General features: G+C 32.0%; 2 protein-coding genes across 2 annotated transcripts in view; one reads left to right on the plus strand and one right to left on the minus strand.

Moving 5' to 3' along the window:
- The first annotated feature begins 2,225 nt into the window (after positions 1-2,225).
- Positions 2,226-10,016, plus strand: LOC130445594 (serine protease persephone-like). Its single transcript, XM_056781323.1, has 6 exons — positions 2,226-2,433; positions 5,532-5,810; positions 6,869-7,023; positions 8,249-8,358; positions 8,607-9,033; positions 9,786-10,016. Exons 1-6 carry the CDS (start codon positions 2,358-2,360, stop codon positions 9,969-9,971), a joined length of 1,233 nt encoding a protein of 410 aa, XP_056637301.1. The 5' UTR covers positions 2,226-2,357; the 3' UTR covers positions 9,972-10,016.
- A 3,547-nt stretch (positions 10,017-13,563) lies between these two features.
- The window catches only part of LOC130443745 (proto-oncogene tyrosine-protein kinase receptor Ret), a 66,032-nt gene continuing 62,544 nt past the window's right edge, over positions 13,564-17,051 (minus strand). Inside the window, exons 16-19 of the mRNA XM_056778526.1 lie at positions 15,285-15,414; positions 14,940-15,141; positions 14,379-14,551; positions 13,564-14,192 (exon numbers count right to left, since the gene is read on the minus strand). Coding sequence (XP_056634504.1) covers positions 13,954-14,192; positions 14,379-14,551; positions 14,940-15,141; positions 15,285-15,414 — 744 coding nt within the window. The 3' untranslated portion in view covers positions 13,564-13,953. The remainder of the gene's footprint in view (positions 14,193-14,378; positions 14,552-14,939; positions 15,142-15,284; positions 15,415-17,051) is intronic.

A 17,051-nucleotide genomic window follows, 5' to 3' on the forward strand; every position in this document is an offset into this window, starting at 1 on the left:
AAAGACTGGACATTAGACATATCCATACTATAGGCATCAAGAATGGTACAAAATGCTGCTGGTGAATGTAGGACAAAAAAACTCTAGTCCACGTCTTCTGTGAGTGCTCAGCATGACGTGTGAGGATTCAACACTCAAACGAGCCTCATCGCTTACTTCATGATGATTGAAGGTTCTAGGTACTTGCTTACATTTTCAAAGGACATCGTTTTTGGTACTCAAAGAGCATCGACCTTTTGCAGTTTCAGGTCAACTACGACAGAATGCCTATTTGATATATATGACGATGATAATTACTACTTGGAGAACTTTGAGCTATTTATGTAATTTTCACCAACCGTTTCTAAAAACTATTTTGAAAACTATAATGGTTCACTGGGAAAAATACTGTTCTCGGAAGTTCTATTTCTACATCTTGGCTAGTATATTTATAAATTCCATTCTTTACTTTGATGTTACTTATCAAAAAATTACATTCTTGTCAGTCTTAAGTGACGCAAAAAACGTTGCGCTTAATTCTTAATCGCATAATGATGTGAACAATTGAAGAATATTATAATCTGCTAATGTTCGGACGCCGCCGTAATCATTAAGTGTGTTTAGCAGAAATAGGGCTTTATCTTTAATTAATATGATTTCTGGAATAGAATAAAAGTATGAAAAATAAAAATATTCGAATGGCATGTCTGAGTCATCAATCAGAATCGTCTATATAATAATCTCACATGCAGGAGTATTTCAAAATAGTGATTATTTCTTTTTCGATTCATCAGGCTTTCGAATGGAAGCATTGTAGGCCTTATTCAACATCCACCCTGAATATCTGAGAAACAGGAATAAAGCGAAGGAAAATTTGCACCTCCTTTCAGATAAATTAAAATACAACCAGTGGAAGTGATGTGTGATGATTTAAAAGTCTATAATTTATAATTTTAAACAAAAAACCACTTTTTTCCGTTACAAACATGTTCTTCAATATATTTTGTTTGGGCTTTATTGAATTTTGATTCCTATTATGAAGGCGAAGAAAAAATACAGTCTTTAGCTCGGTAAGTATAAAAAAATATATACAAGGCTGCTCACTCATTACCTCTTGTAACGAAATACTAAAAGAGTCTATGCTTGTACGTAAGGTCTGTCTACGAGGATGGTCCCAGAAGTACCTAACCTTACCAAAAAATGACAGAAAATTCATAAAGCTGTACAGGATGATCGTCCACTGAAATTGCGCGAGTTAACAGACATAGTAGACATTTCAAAAAGTGCGGTACATGGCATATTAACTGAAAATCTGGACATGGGGTGCCACGTTTGTTCACAATGGAACAAAAACAATCAAAACAATGGACTAAAAAGGAAGAACCGGCTCCAAAGATAGCAAAGACCATTCCATCTGCAGCAAGATATGTCATTGACTATTTTAAAAAAACTATCAACGTGGAGTATTATGCAAACTTATTGCAATGTTTAAGCGAAGACATCACGTAAAAACCGCCGCATTTGGTTATAAAGAAAGCGTTGTTTCTTCAAGACAATGCACCAGCTAACATATTCGTTATTGAAATGGCCAATGCTCAAAATTGCTACCCCATACATCTTTTACGTCAGATTTAACCTCCTTAGATTATTTCGTGCTCCCATGCTTGAAAAATGGTTCGGTGTTCAAAGATTTTCCAACAATGAAGAGGTAATGTCGGCTATTTTGAGAAGATTGACTATTCTTATTATAAAAAGGGTATCGAACTTATTGAACACCGTTAGGAGAAGTGTACGTCGAGAAACAAATATATTTTTTTCCAAAATTTTCGAATTTTTCTTATTGGCTCAAGTACTTTTGAGAACTATATTCGTATTCCTTCACCTAATAAAACTACCACTCAACTAAGGAAATATTTTCTCCACTTGTATCAAACTTACAATCCCATCAATTAATTTCTTACAATCCCTTACTAATTAAAATATAGGTGAAGTTACTAAATTCATAACAAGAAATTCAGTAAATTTAAATTTGAATATTGATTTTCAATCAAAAACGTTACAGTTTTTTATTTTTATCGAAATTACACTTTATAAGTTTATCAATGGTAGGGACAGATATACAATTTTATTACGTTTATAATAAAAATAACAAATATCCAAACAAACTTGTTTTCATCAATGTCAACGATGTTGCCTATATATCGCAGAAAATATTAATAACAACTTTGATTAAGAATAAACAATAAAGGCGTCCGATTTTCAGAATTCCCCATGACAAGCAAGTGGTCGCACGGTGGTACCAATAGTACTTGACATTTCTGTATTACACTGATAATCAAACAGTACTGAGTGTTAGTTTTAGATGTTTGACCTCAACAATGATCAAATCGTACAAGTATATAATCATAGTTTTGATTCCATGTGTTTACCTTGAGGTGAGAGGACAATATGAAGGTGAGTGTTTCATATTAAGATAATGACAGACTCGTAATTATCATACTCGTTTTTATGAAATGATGATTAACGGATTTTTATAGTTATTCCTTGAAACAATATTATTTATATGTAGAACTACTTTTTGTTTGCAGAAAGTCAAAGATTATCAAAGTTTTGTTAACTTTTTGAAATGAATCTCATTTTTTTTAAAGTTGGAAATTGATAAACGTAAAATTGAGAATGTTGTTTGTTATAATAGAAAATCTCACTCAATATGAATTTCAATTAAAAAAAAAACAGTTGCTTAATTTTGAAATTGGTCGAAAGCATTAAAAACAATTATTATTAGATTCGAGATTTCTGACAACTAGTTCCACTCAATTTTATATTTACCTCTGCCCGTAATTTCAATTCATTTTTGAAGCTTGGAGTTTATTTAGTGCAGGGCTGTAACGGAAGTAGTTATAGTCAGAGAGCTGGTCGCCACCTTGACTAAAGTACTCGCGACAAAGTTAAAATTTTTTATATAATTAATTTCATAGTAGGGAAACGTATTTCTGCCTGGAGTAGCTCGGTTACAAAAATATCCCCTTCATTTTTATTGTTGTAAAATATTTAAAAAACGATATTGTTCCACACATCTACCGTTAACATACGTTTTAAGTTTTATTATTCGTAATACGTAAGAAAATTGGCAGAAGATTCTCGCGGTTGCAAGTACCTTTAAAATTAGTCTAAAGAGGATGCAATTCTGTTTCAAATTCCACATTATATAGTGTTAACTTGAGTTATCGAAGTCGGAGCCGAAATAGAAGGTATATGAGAGATTTGTTGTACTTTTTCGATTAGTTTATCATCATCTTGACAGCTACCTTAGCTTGTAACTTTTGATTTCAACCTATCAAAAAGTGGATGGACAAAGGACAGTCGAGGGAAATGAAGGTTTAGTAGTTTAATCGTCCTCATTGTATGTTCGTATTAAAGTATCATAAGTTTATAATGACAAACTTCATCACCAATTTTTATACTATCGGGAAATAGTAATAAGATCTATTTGAAAATGATGTTAAACTGCTGAATAATTATTTTCCTCTACTATACATTTAAGAGCACGTTAAATAAAATAACATACATATACAAATATATTTTAGCTTCTTCAATTTCAATACTAAAAGTAGAATGAAAAATTAAATCATATTAAAGCTGTAAATGAAATCACATAAGTGATTCCAGAAGAAGCGAGTTATATTTTAAGTTAACTTAATAACGAAAAGTTTGAGCTTGGTTTGCTCCAAATGTCAGTTGTAAATGAAATTTTGTCATATTGTCTCAGCAAATCATAAATTTTTCTGCCAATTTTGCATAAAACTTTCCACAATATATTCTGTAAAAAAACTGCACCACCAACTGTATAAGACGTCTTTATCCAATGCTTTTTATGAAAATAACAACTTTGAGAGTAATTTGCTTTTTGGCAAGGCATTGAAGTCGAAGGCTGTTTGTACTACACTCTTCTTTTCAGTTTCTAGTTGATATAATCGATCGGATTCAGAAGGATGTACAAACTTTAAATGGTCTTTTAAAAATATTTTCGTGCCTTTCTCTCGTGAATACATCTCATTACAAACTTTACATTTTGCTGTAATTGCAGACACATCTGACACGCTGAAGAAATTTCCTTGTTTTTGGTTTCATTACTAGAACTCTAATAAAATATTACACACAACAGAGAGCGCGCGGCGCGTTCCTCCTCGTGATAAATATAAGTCTGAATCTATGCACTGCCCAATTAGCCATTCAATTCCAGTCTCCGATTTGAAAGTTTTGGAACCGAAGTCGAAAGCTGAGATTTAATATCCGACTTTTTGAAACCGGCATCGAACATCCCTACTACAAAATAACCGGATCCTTTACTAATATGTAAGATTCTAGTCTGCTTTACACTAAGCAATAACTAAAGTCTTCGTCTTGAGGTTTCTCTCTAAGTTATTGCTTTCGAGGAGCTGGATGCCTCTATGCTTACATTTTTTATAGTTACCGTTCGAAGCAAATTTAGCAAATTACCTTGTTTTATATCCTAGTCGCTATTTCGAAAAGACACGCATTAACATGTTCCTCAGCATGTTCAAATCTCCGCATTATTTGGGTGTTACTTTCGCTGGCGCATCTTCATACTTGAATCCCGAAGGTCCAAACCGGTTTAAAAATTTGTTTATTTTGTGGATTTTGGTTGCAACAACCTACAAATTTCCTTCTTCCTGTGACGGGAAACAATAGAAAATTTTATTTTACTTTTATTATACTATAAGGTACAAAGTTTAATTTAAATAGTCTCTCAATTTCAATTTAAAACTCTCTTACATTGGCCCTTTCCAATTGCTCTTGTATGCACCCCAGCTCTAAACTGATTCTATTGAAGCGGATCCTAGGTGGACTAGGAAGATTTAGTCTTAGTCTTAGCAATTTGAATGGTTGAAAGGTGTTTAAAGCCCATTTTATACGTTCCCTGTTACATACGTGTTTTGCAGTTGCTGCAGTTTATGTTGTAGCTTTTCTATGTTTTACCATTTTGTTTCTTGAGTTTATGCCGCTGCTCCCCGGAAAGTGAGTCTTTAGCAAGAGCTGTTGCTGATATGAGACAGATATTGCTCATTTGGTAACTTCTAGTTTTTCACCCATTCTTTTAGATTTACGTATTTGTCCATCTAATTTTCTCAATCCCACCAAATAAGTCCACTCAAATAAGATGATATTTTTAAAATTAAATCTCTCATTTTGTAACTTTGTGAAATACCCAATATTCATCTGGGTATTTTACATCAGTATTTCATATTAATGCGTATCTATAAGATGGTATATGTATATAACAATTTAGGTATTATTCTGTGTAGAAAATTACAATCATTAGGAGAAAAAATTGGAACATGATGTTTTGAATTCTGTTTAGAACGCGCTAAAATATTATTATCTGTAATGTGTAAGGAACTCGGTAAGGAATTAGAAGGTAGGACGTTCTGGTTAAAAGAAATTACATTTTAATTAACTGCATTTCTTCTAATTTCGGAGGTAAACATCTTTATATCAACCAACCAATCAACCAACTCCGTTTATTTTAGGGGACGATTGTAACACCGAAGCAGGTGCAGCGGGAATCTGCACTTACCTCACGGCTTGTCAAACTGCTAGAGACAATATAATGAAAGGAATTTATCCAACTGATATTTGCGGTTACGAAGGGACCCAAGTTATAGTTTGTTGTGTTGCTAGTACACAATCAACAAGTAGTACTACCACAACAAAAATACCACCTACGCAAAAAACTACCACCACTACCACTACTACTACTACAATGAAATCTAGCGGGGGTGCTCAAGTTGGAGATAAAGCTAAAAAAAGTGAGATACATACCAATTCCATCTATTTTATTTTTAAATTCGATAGATTCATTCTTGCGACCTAATTTTCGCTTTACTTGTATTTCTAATCTGATAGATACTGAAAGAACTTTTCGTAGTTTCCACACCGCACTTATTTCGAATTATCATATATTGCTGGTTCTATTTTCTGAATGAAGATATAAAATAGATTCCGAGAAAAATTTCTGGTTCTTTGTTTATAGCTACTATAATTTAATGCAAATTCAAAATCAACTTTCATGTTCATTTTTATCTAAATCTAAAAATAGATATCGATTTAATCTTGGGCAATGTTTGAGAACCGTTTCAGGAACGTTCTTTTCGATACTTGGTTGATAGCAAGTACTGTTACCAGAACCTATGTAGGCGGAGATTGCGCAGAAAATATCATATAAACGCTTCCAAGAATGGTCCAAATTAGGTTAGAACGAACCTCTCAAATGTCTGCATTCACGTTAAATTAATCGCTGTCGTGTGGAAATTCCGTAGACACACTGTGAATGGAAAAAACATATGACTCCATAGTTGTTGTTAGTAGCGCAGCGAGGACTGTGAAATTACCCAGTTTACTTACATCATAATAGCAGTTTTCCAAGGGAGAAATGCAACCATCTTATGTCATAGTGAATTAGTGGAAACTCTTGGATATAACGCTCGGTAGGTAGGAAAGTTTTGTAAAGACTTGTCTTAGCTAGTGGTGAGCAAGGTTTGAGACGACCAGTCAGCATGCATACCAAAATAGCACATTTCATCATTGAATAGTTCATAGATAAAGAGAGACGATGGACAATACTGGATTTAGAGAGGGTAGGATATTGCGTAATGAGCTACTGTTTGGTAGGCCATTATTAATAATGGCTTCCACGACTTCATTCTAATATTCCTTTGCTTTTCTTCCTACATTGCGCTTCTGAATCTGAGTGACTGATTTCACACTATATTTGTTGTTTTGCATACACAATACGCCTGCACATGAATCAACTTTCTCCCTATATTTTCCGGATAATAATGTAAAAAGATCAAAATTTATCTTGCAGTGTGTCAAGCATACTCTCAATACGCTTACGAGAAAATAGAAAATCCAACTTTATCAGTGACTGCGACATTTTCAAAGGTTCTCGAATGTCCGTTCCAAAATCAAAAACTAATTGTTGGGGGTACCAAGGCAGGGAAACGTGAATTTCCACATATGGTAAGATTTCATCCAATATATTAATTCAAAAATGATTAGTAATAAATATTACTTAGAAATATCATGCAACACATTTTCACAAGTTTTTTTGTAAAAAATTATTATAGCTAGCGTTTTCTTCGTCCATTTACACCTCGGAATTTCTACAGTTAGTTTCTCTATAGCTTTAAATGTGCCAAATCTAAAGGGGGCATTATTAGGAAACAATATTAGACTAAGCAAAATTTCTATTTCGATATTCATGTTGTAGGTGATATATTAATCAATATCATTTTCCAATTTATCACCGTGAAGTTGAATATTTTGATAAAGACCACGACAGGTCGAAACGTCAAATTTTTACTGTCATGAAAAAAAACTAGCGCTTAAAATGCTCCGAGAGCGCGACAACTTTTTTACTTGTTTGAAGTTGACTTCAACCACAAAAAAGTTGTGGCTCGCCCCCGGCAGCTTGCAGTCTCCTTTATTATCGTTTTAAATATCAATGCTCATGGAGAATTCAAAGCCAATATTGAGGAAGACTCACTCATTAATTCACAACAGTAGGTAAAGCTTCAGATTATTGACTGTCAATTTATAGTGATTTGCGGACGGGCGTTAGCAGGAAGACATACCATTGACAGTGGAGTTGTAGAGCCCCCCCGTTTTTTTAATTAGAAAATAAAGTTTGAAGTTATTTCGAGTGTAAATCGATACTGACCAGTATACATTTGAAACGTAATTAGTAGCGATCCGCACCCCCGAAAGAGCTGCCAGACCCCCCAGCCCCCGCAATGGGAACCTTTCTTCAAATAATTTTACTCAGGGTATATCAGGTATATATTAGTACTGACTACATAGTACTTACGGATTGTTAACTTTATAGTTGATTGAGGTTTTAAATGAAATAATAATGGTCAGTTAGTCAAATTTATATAATAAAAATGGTAATATCAAAATTGAAGTATGGTGTCTCAACCATAATACTTTTCTTTCGACACTTAAATGGTTAATAGCAACATTGGACTTACGCTTCGCTTCACTTCACCTAAAACTCAGAAATATCCATTTTCTAGAATCAATTTCTCAAAAGCTATTGATCCCCGCAATTACTTATGTAAAAAATTACGTATGTAAAATCCTTACTCCATGGACTATTTGCTATATAAGATTGTGAACGTCCATATCGACGGTCCATTATCTAAAGTTTAACATAACAGTATTTTAAATTTGTTCATACATTCAGGTTCAAATTGCTTATGGAACTGGAGACAAAATTGGTTGGGATTGTGGTGGTTCACTTATCAGTGAAACGTTTGTCCTAACAGCTGCTCATTGTTTAAAAAGTCTCACCAAGTAAGTTTCTAAATTAAAATATCAAGAAAAAATAATATGAATTTAAATAAGTCTAAACACTCTTTGAATATGCTGAATTTTTTTTTTAATTTTATTACTTTTTGTTTGTTCACTCCACCATAATTTTTCAAATCCACGTTTCAGTGATTATTCTGTGAATTAAAATAACATATTAGAAAATATTTCTTAGACTTCGTTCATATTTGTTCGTTTAAATTAAAATTTCAACTGATTGTTCTAATTTCTAGAGGAGATGCTAGACTAGTTAGAGGAGGTATTTCAAACCAAAGTGACACATTACATCTACAAGTAAGAAACGTAATTGAAAGAATCAAATATCCAAATTACGATTACAGAAAATATCACGATATAGCTCTCTTGAAAGTGGACGAAAGTTTCGAATTAAACACATATTTGCGTCCGGCTTGTCTTTATACAGAACGTACATTTCCTGTTATAGAGGCTATAGCTTCAGGATGGGGGTTAACAGATTTTGCGAGTGACTCACTTAGTCAAGATTTACTAAGGGTCGATTTGGAATTTTTTTCCACTGAAAAATGTAATAATACGTACAGAAATTTGATTCGGATGCAGGATACTGAGTTGCCATTGGGTATTATAGAGGATATCATGGTTTGTGCAGGATCAAGAACCGATAGAAAGGACACATGTCAGGTAAAAATAACTTTTAATTCAATGACATATTTTGCTTTTAAAGAAAAAAATATTTATAGTTCTACAGTTCAAAACTGCAGAAACTATTCAAATACTTCTAAAGAATGAAAGAGAGCATATTTTGTATATCTTATTTTTGGGCAACGAACAACAAAAACCATAAACCTTCCAATTTCAAATGTTGTTCAAAAGTTTTCATTCCTAAACTCAAATCAGTTTGAACTGAAGTTTATTTATATTATAATGGGTTTGACAGAAGATGAGACCTCCGTTTTCCTGTTCAATTTTTTGCAACTAAATATGTGATAGAATAGAAGGCAAGTCTTAAAAATAAATATCTATTTTTTGTTGTACGCTTCGTAAGATCATTGCCAAGAGAAGAGATTGTTTTCAGACTCAGAAATCATCTCATCATTTCTACGATTCTATTTGGTATCTTACAAATTTTCTGTGCGTCATTATTGATGACGATTACTGACAGATTAAATAAAATGTGTTTATGTAATTAGCGCAATTTCATTTTCTTTCCTATGGCTAAAAAGAAATTTTAAACAATAAAAATCTGATTTATTACGAATCGGTTGTTAGATGCTTGACCAATACATTGCGTTTAACCTTTTTTTTTTCGTTCCTTTGTTTAACATATGTATTCACTTAAGTTAGCTCTATATAAAACGAACTACTGCTATTCTAAATGGTAGAACTATGACAATGAACATACTTTGAAACAATATCTTTATGTTCACTTATAGGGTGATTCCGGAGGACCACTTCAAATTATTCGTAAAGATACCAAAGATATTAAATGTATGTACGATATAGTTGGAGTTACATCTTTTGGAATAGGTTGTGGTTTGGCCAAAAATTTACCTGGTGTATACACTAGAGTATCATACTATATCAAGTGGATCGAACAAACAGTATGGCCGTACATCTAATTATTGTAGATATCAACAATTAAATAAATTTTTTATATTCAAAAATGTTTTTTTATATATACACTTGCGTGCATAGAAATCGGCCCGCTGTAAACTTTTGACGTTAACTATATTTTTTTATTTAATCATCAGTCAGTGGACATTAAGACGAAGATTGCAAGAAGTAAAACACCTGCGAATGATTCTAAACTTACTTCAGCTCATCGGAAGCTTGCCTGCATTTTGCACAGGATCGTCTGAATTGGACGTTGGAAGAATAGGGATCTGTTGAGACCAGAATATACCTCCATGGTAGCGACCGACGAAGGAATGTTTATCGAAGACCAGCAAAGCGATTTACATATATTTGTTTTGAAGATCGGAATGCTTATAGAGGTAGTTTCTGCACGGTCTATAGGAGCACGAACCAATCCTGTGTTCATTCGTCGGCGCGACTGTGTTTACAGAAGAAGAGGTTTAACGGCTGATAGATTCTAGCAATTCATGTGGTACTTTATGTCGACTAATAGGAGACGGATTTACATGACAATGCAAGGCCGCATACCGACAGAATCGTGCAAAATTACATTGCACAAGTCGGTTTTCGGGTTAGGGAGTGGGCAGCATACAGTCCTGACCTAAATCCGAAAGAACATTGATGGAATGAGGTAAAAAGAAGAGTAAAGGAAAAAAGCTAGTGCAATAGACGAAGGTGTCCAGGACAACAAATGAAAGAGTTCAAAATATTATTAGGTAGTTGTCAACCATAGCAATCTTTGTTCTTTGGTGTTAAATACCTCTTATCTGTCCGAAATATAACTTAAAGATGTAATTATTATTATTAATAAATAATGTCTTGAAACCCTATATTTTACTTGATCCTTTCTGTTTCTTTTCATTAAATCAAATGATTACTAGATAAAAATATATAATTCAAATTCCGAATAAAAACGCGAATTTTGCGTGGTTAAAACCAGAATCAGATATCTGAAAGTTTTCATGACGTCTCAATTAGTTTCAGTTGATTTCTATACCAAACATTACAAAAATTAACGTCCTGAATGTGTAAAAGAGATCTTTAACAATATCTGCTCCGGAAATGTGTTTTTAGTCAACCCATTATATTAGTCATTGGTTAGAAGCTGTGGATGAAACTAAAAATTTTACATAATAAAAACTAAAACAATAATTTTTTTCTATTGTATAAAATGTATATAATAATAAATTTCTCTAATTTCTCAAACTTCTTTTGTCTGTGTTGATAAATCAACCTGATTATAAGTCTTTTTTTAATTATAATGTTTCTTTAATATACATTACTTTTTGATCTAATTTTAGAATTTCAGTTTTCTAAAAACATAATGCGACATTGACATCGCAAAATTATCAAAATTATTTCAACAAATGAAAATGCAGTCTTGTGAATAATTTTATTGAATACTTTTTTATATAATTAGTTACTATACAAAATAATTAATGTACAGTTATTTATCCAACAGCAGATAGTACAATAATACACAATACACAATGGAAAATGATTACAAAAATTCAAAATTATTGATTGTGTTTTCAGGTAGTCCATTCATAGTTATTTAAGTGACTTTTGGTTTGAATCATGTACAAGTTCAATAATTATCATCACATAGCTGTTTGTTTACTGAATAGTTAGTTTTTGAAAAAGCACAAAGTATCTACTTCAACAATATCAAAAATATCAAAATACGATTGAACTTTATGTGAATATCAAATGTAATCTGACGAAATTAACAAGAAATTTTCAGCTTGAATGGTGATTCACCCATTAGTGACTCGTCAGTACTAAATGCATGTTGATTTAGATTTATTTCTCACTTTTAGTTATACTTTTGATATTAAAAAATATCATATCATATATAAGGAAATGTCGTTACCTGCTTGACTTCATTGTGGAAGAACATGAGATATTTTCTTTTCTAAGTGAGCTATTATTTATATATTAGATTTAAACGTTTCATGGATTTTATTTTACTATGGTGAAAATATGAGATTAAAAGCAAATTGAAAAATTTGGAATATCATGCTAAAATTTTGATTCAACTAAAGCTGCTGCTAGTCACTCGAGTGGTCTATTGTTGTAACTTTTCTCAGGAAAAACTGGAAAGGAAAATATTTGTTTCGTATTTTGCTATTCCTTCATTATCTATATTTCAAATTAAATTTTTCAATGAAAAGATGTGAAAAATATATTTATTAATATTAGCAAAAATACTACAAAATCGTGTCGATTTTATTTTCTAATCTTTTTACTATTTTATTTTATAGAAAATGAGTTCTATAATTATAACAAACTATAATATCGTTATAGTTTTTGACAAATTGTCTTCATAGGGCCCCATAATCCGCGAGACAGGAATAGATTTTTCCGGAATAAGGTTCAAAAAATGGTTATTACTTCATCTCATTGTGATAGAAAAATCTAAATATGAAATTTGGTTTTTCAAATCAACCCGGAAAGTTATTTTGAGTACCACCATAAAATATGGATTGTTGACATTGAAAACAAAAACTTGTTGAAAATATATCAATAAAAAATTTAGTTTGTAATTCAAACTGTGGATTAATAATTTTATTTTATTCAGCGAATAGATCTTCTTCGAGAGCGAATTCGTGTACTTCCCTAACTAGTTAGACGTCTTGACACAATCTGAGAACACAATCGACGTTAGGTTAATGTTCGAACGTTATCTAATGTTAGCGGGAAAACTTGGTTGCTGAAGTCATACAAAAGGATGGAATCCTTACAATCGTGATAGGAAATAAGGATGTGCTCGTAATTGTGACAAATTTCATTCACTTTCCAACATGCATGCTCGTAACCTGAACATTACTAAAGGTAACGACTAATTTCTCCAATAAGAGGACGCTAGTAGGGTCCACGTTCAGCTTCTTTACCTCGAGATATGTTAATAGATTTTGTGCTTGATTGTACAGTTATTTCTTTTGAAAACGTTACCAATCCCAAATCTTCAGCTTTACTTGTCCTATGTGTTATTTTATATTCTAATCCAATTTGGAGAAGCTTGGTAGAATTGACTTCTTTCATCATCAGTCTTCAGTCTAATGGCGATAATATCGGCCGCTTCGTAGTTAAAAATTAAATTTTTGGATACTTGATAGGTTTAATAAAGATCTTTAATGTCTTCAGGTTCTTATGGAGTGAACTGAATAATGGAATTCGAATGAACAGTAATTTGGTAAATTGAATCGTTAGGTCTTATTCGAATTTCCAACGAAACGTCAGAAGGTGAATTCGGATTACCAACGGCGTCACATAACGAAAAAAATACCAACGGGAACCATACGATACCAATAATGTCGGTTATTAGAGCAAATCTCATCAAATATTTAAGAGTTCGATTTTTTTCCTGAGCAATCGAATATGGCCACCGAAGTTTCGGTCCACATCTAATTCATACAAGTTCTAAGTTCGAACAAAAACGGTATCAACATGAATCCTTTGAACAGGAACATATTCAAGTATCCGCATCCTTTGTACCAAAAGCTAATCAAAATTCTCGTCGGATATCCGCTTCGTATTTGAAACGCTGACAGTAACAAGTAGCGGTATCATTTAATTTAATCCTAAATAGTCTAAAATTATTGAACCGATTCGGCTTAGTATAAATAACCAGAAGTGATTTTAGTTACTTAATATTGATGATCAAATTTCAAAACCATTTTGAGTAAATAAATATTTTTAGGCATTAATGGGTTAACATGACAAATACTGTTTAAAAAATTTTTTGCAGGCTTATATAGAAGAGAAAGTGATAAATTTTTATATTGAAATTCAATGAACAAAATTCCACAATAATATTGAAAAATATAATTTTTTTAAATCTATTCTATATTTCTCTTTAATATTAGAAGCAATATTCCAATTCCCATTCGAATAACTTGAAACATTTCTTCAAATTCTAACGGGGTAATTACATCCTGTACACATAATTTATATCGCAATTCTTCATTTTCCTCCCATCTCGGTATACTCTTGGGGATCTTCATTGCTGGGAGTTTTCACCCGTCTCGGTATTTTAACTGGAGTTTCGTAGCCTTGAGTATTTGATATCTTATCATCAGTCATTTTTTCCAATTCTTCATTCAATATTTTCTCTCTTATTTCGCATTTTTCTAGAGACTGAGTTCTCGATAGAAGGTTCAAGGGACTTATATCCGACGAATCGTCTTCATCGAAGTTATTTTCTGTAAATCAAAATACTTCTTTGATAATAATATACTTATTTTTATGTATAGTTGATAAGCTAAAAGTATACTTATTTAATAAGTTTAATTTAAGCCTCTCTAGACTTATTCAAAACTAAATCCAGTGGTTCAAAGTTTATTGTGAAGAAAATTAAAGTATTAATGTTAAATTTGGTGGTATAATACCTTCATCTTCTTCAAATGGGGAAATGAAATACCCTCTATTGTATATTGCATTATTTGAAAGATTTATATATTCCATTTTGTCCTCTAGTAGCTTCTCAAACCATTTGCTCAGCTCGTGAAAAGAAGGTCTTTGATCAGGATCTATATGCCAACATTTCCTCATCACCTTATATCTAAAAAGTATTTTGAAGTGAGTTTACACGATTCTAGAATCTAGTAAACAAAAATGAACCCAAAATGTTTTCTGTATACTCATATTTAAAATGAATTAGGTCCGATAAACGAAAAACGATAAACTATAAACGAAAAAAAGAATGGATTTGTAGTAGAAAACAAGAAAGTTGCATCAAATTCTACTGTTGTAATAAGGAAATTGATTGATTGATCGAAGTACATAAATAGAAGAATATTGTAAAGTAATTTAATACGGCCTCAGCCGACAGATGACTTTGAAAATATAGAATATAATTTAATTCTTAACTGAAATAAAGCTGTGGCATTATTCGAAATTGTTTAACCAATTTTAATCAATACTGCAGCTTGACATTAAAATGCACTTACAGAGCTGGAGCACAATTATCTGGTCGTTCCATTCGATAACCTTGACGAAGGAGATGGAACAAATTCTGAACGGCAATACCAGGATAAGGTGTCGCTCCCAGAGTTACTAGTTCCCATATCAATATACCGAAGCTCCAGACATCTGATTTTGATGTGTATATATGATCTGCGAGAGATTCCGGTGCCATCCATTTCACAGGAACTGAAAATATATTTCGAATCATCAATAGGATGAAAATTCATTCATAATTCTAGTAAATATTATTGGTTCTGATCTCCAATATGATTTGTGCTCACGCTGAATTAATTTGGAGCAAATATTCACTATAAATATATTGAACTTACCTCGGCCTTTGCTTCGTTTCAAATATGCGTTATCTTCGTAAACGTCTCTTGTTAAACCAAAATCTGATATTTTACACACTTTATCTTCAGCTAATAGTACATTTCTTGCAGCTAGATCTCGATGAACCAACTGCAAAGTAAGAAATAATGGTATGATGAAAAATTGATTTCGCTACCCATCTTGTACCTAATTACTATTTATCTTATTCTCATATCTCACTTATCAAACACACACTTCTATATAGAATTCTCTGACCAGCAATCTGACTTCTTTCTCATCAAAGCTGGTGGTCTCCAAGTAAGTGTCCTAAAACAACTGCCCTTCCTACTATATCTACGGAAATATCAAAAAACCAACAATACTAGAATAGCCTCAATATCTGATGATCCAGCTATCCTATCTACCAGTAATGACCTGGTAGCAGCCATTAAATACCTGCAAAATCACCTTGACTCAATCAAGGAATGAAATATGAAGGAAGCACTCAAATCAGCCACATAACCATACAAAACAATGAAAAACTCTGTCTTCAAATCATTGGTTCGACATATATACTTAATACTTTCTCTTCATATACAGAGTGTCCCACGATGAGTTAAAACTATCTGTACATGGCAAAATACTTATAGTAAAATCATGAAAATTTCTACATTTAGGTTTTCGAATATGGTCTTTTCAACTAAAATATTTTTAAACATGGCCCACTTCCTGTTCTACCATAAGTCGACTGTAACTTTGTTATTTTAAATAGAACACCCTGTATATTAAAATTTTAGTAGTTTTGTCTAAAAACTTTTTTCGAAAAATGGATACTTTTTGAGTTTTAGTTAATTTTTTGTAAAAAATTTGACCGTTGCATACCCTTATAAATTCTTTTTTACGAGGATACCCTTAAAGATATGAAAATGGTTTCTATTCGGTTGTCTTTAGCAAAGACAGACGTATTTGAACCTATCTTGAAAAATTATCCATTGTATACAGGGTGTGTATAAATAGTGTTCAAAGTTTTAAACTTCATAAATATCAAAATATCAAATAGAAATACCCAGTTTTTTCTATTTTAATGCATTCAGGGGTGACCAATAAGGCAAAGCTATTTATACCTAAATCTTACCGTTATCCAGATATTAAATGTTTTACGTAAATTTTTAGAGATGCAGATGTAGTCTAAATTTTATTTTGACCCGTTGATACAAGCATTAAGAAATAAAAAAGTATTTTTCTTTATCTTGTCAAGGTCTGTAAAAAAATCTAATCAAATTGTATTTACTAATTCCAACTTTTAGTAGTTTCCGCGATATTTGAGGTTTTAAATTATTATTGTATTTTTTAAAAAGTTTAAATTTTTTGTATACATTTAGTACTTTGTAATAAATGACACTTATTCAACTGTCAGTAGTCAATTGTTGATACTTTCATGAATCGTTAAAATGGCCTGTTCTCAATTCAATAACGAATAAATAAAAGTTAGACCACACCTGCATCTCTAAAAATTTACAGGAAACATTTAATATCTCGATAAAGGTGAAGTTTAGATATAGGAAAGCATTCATGAATTTCCCTTATTTTTTACCCCTGAGTGCATTAAAATATAAAAAACCGGGTGGTTTGAAAAAATGAAGAAATTTGATATTTATGAAGCTAAACTTTTTATACACACCCTGTATGAAATGAAAAATTTTTCAACATAGATTCTAATACGTCTGTCTTTGCTAAAAGCAACCGAACAGAAACCATTTTCATATCTTTAAGGGTATCCTCGTAAA

The sequence above is a fragment of the Diorhabda sublineata genome, chromosome 1 (assembly GCF_026230105.1).
Source record: "Diorhabda sublineata isolate icDioSubl1.1 chromosome 1, icDioSubl1.1, whole genome shotgun sequence".
Taxonomy (NCBI): domain Eukaryota; kingdom Metazoa; phylum Arthropoda; class Insecta; order Coleoptera; family Chrysomelidae; genus Diorhabda; species Diorhabda sublineata.

Bases quoted from the DNA above. Each gene is read 5' to 3' on its own strand.
- LOC130445594 (XM_056781323.1), top strand. From the start codon at position 2,358: ATGATCAAATCGTACAAGTATATAATCATAGTTTTGATTCCATGTGTT. The intron at 2,434-5,531 runs GTGAGTGTTTCA...CGTTTATTTTAG, and splicing joins GGTGAGAGGACAATATGAAG to GGGACGATTGTAACACCGAA. The intron at 8,359-8,606 runs GTAAGTTTCTAA...TCTAATTTCTAG, and splicing joins TGTTTAAAAAGTCTCACCAA to AGGAGATGCTAGACTAGTTA.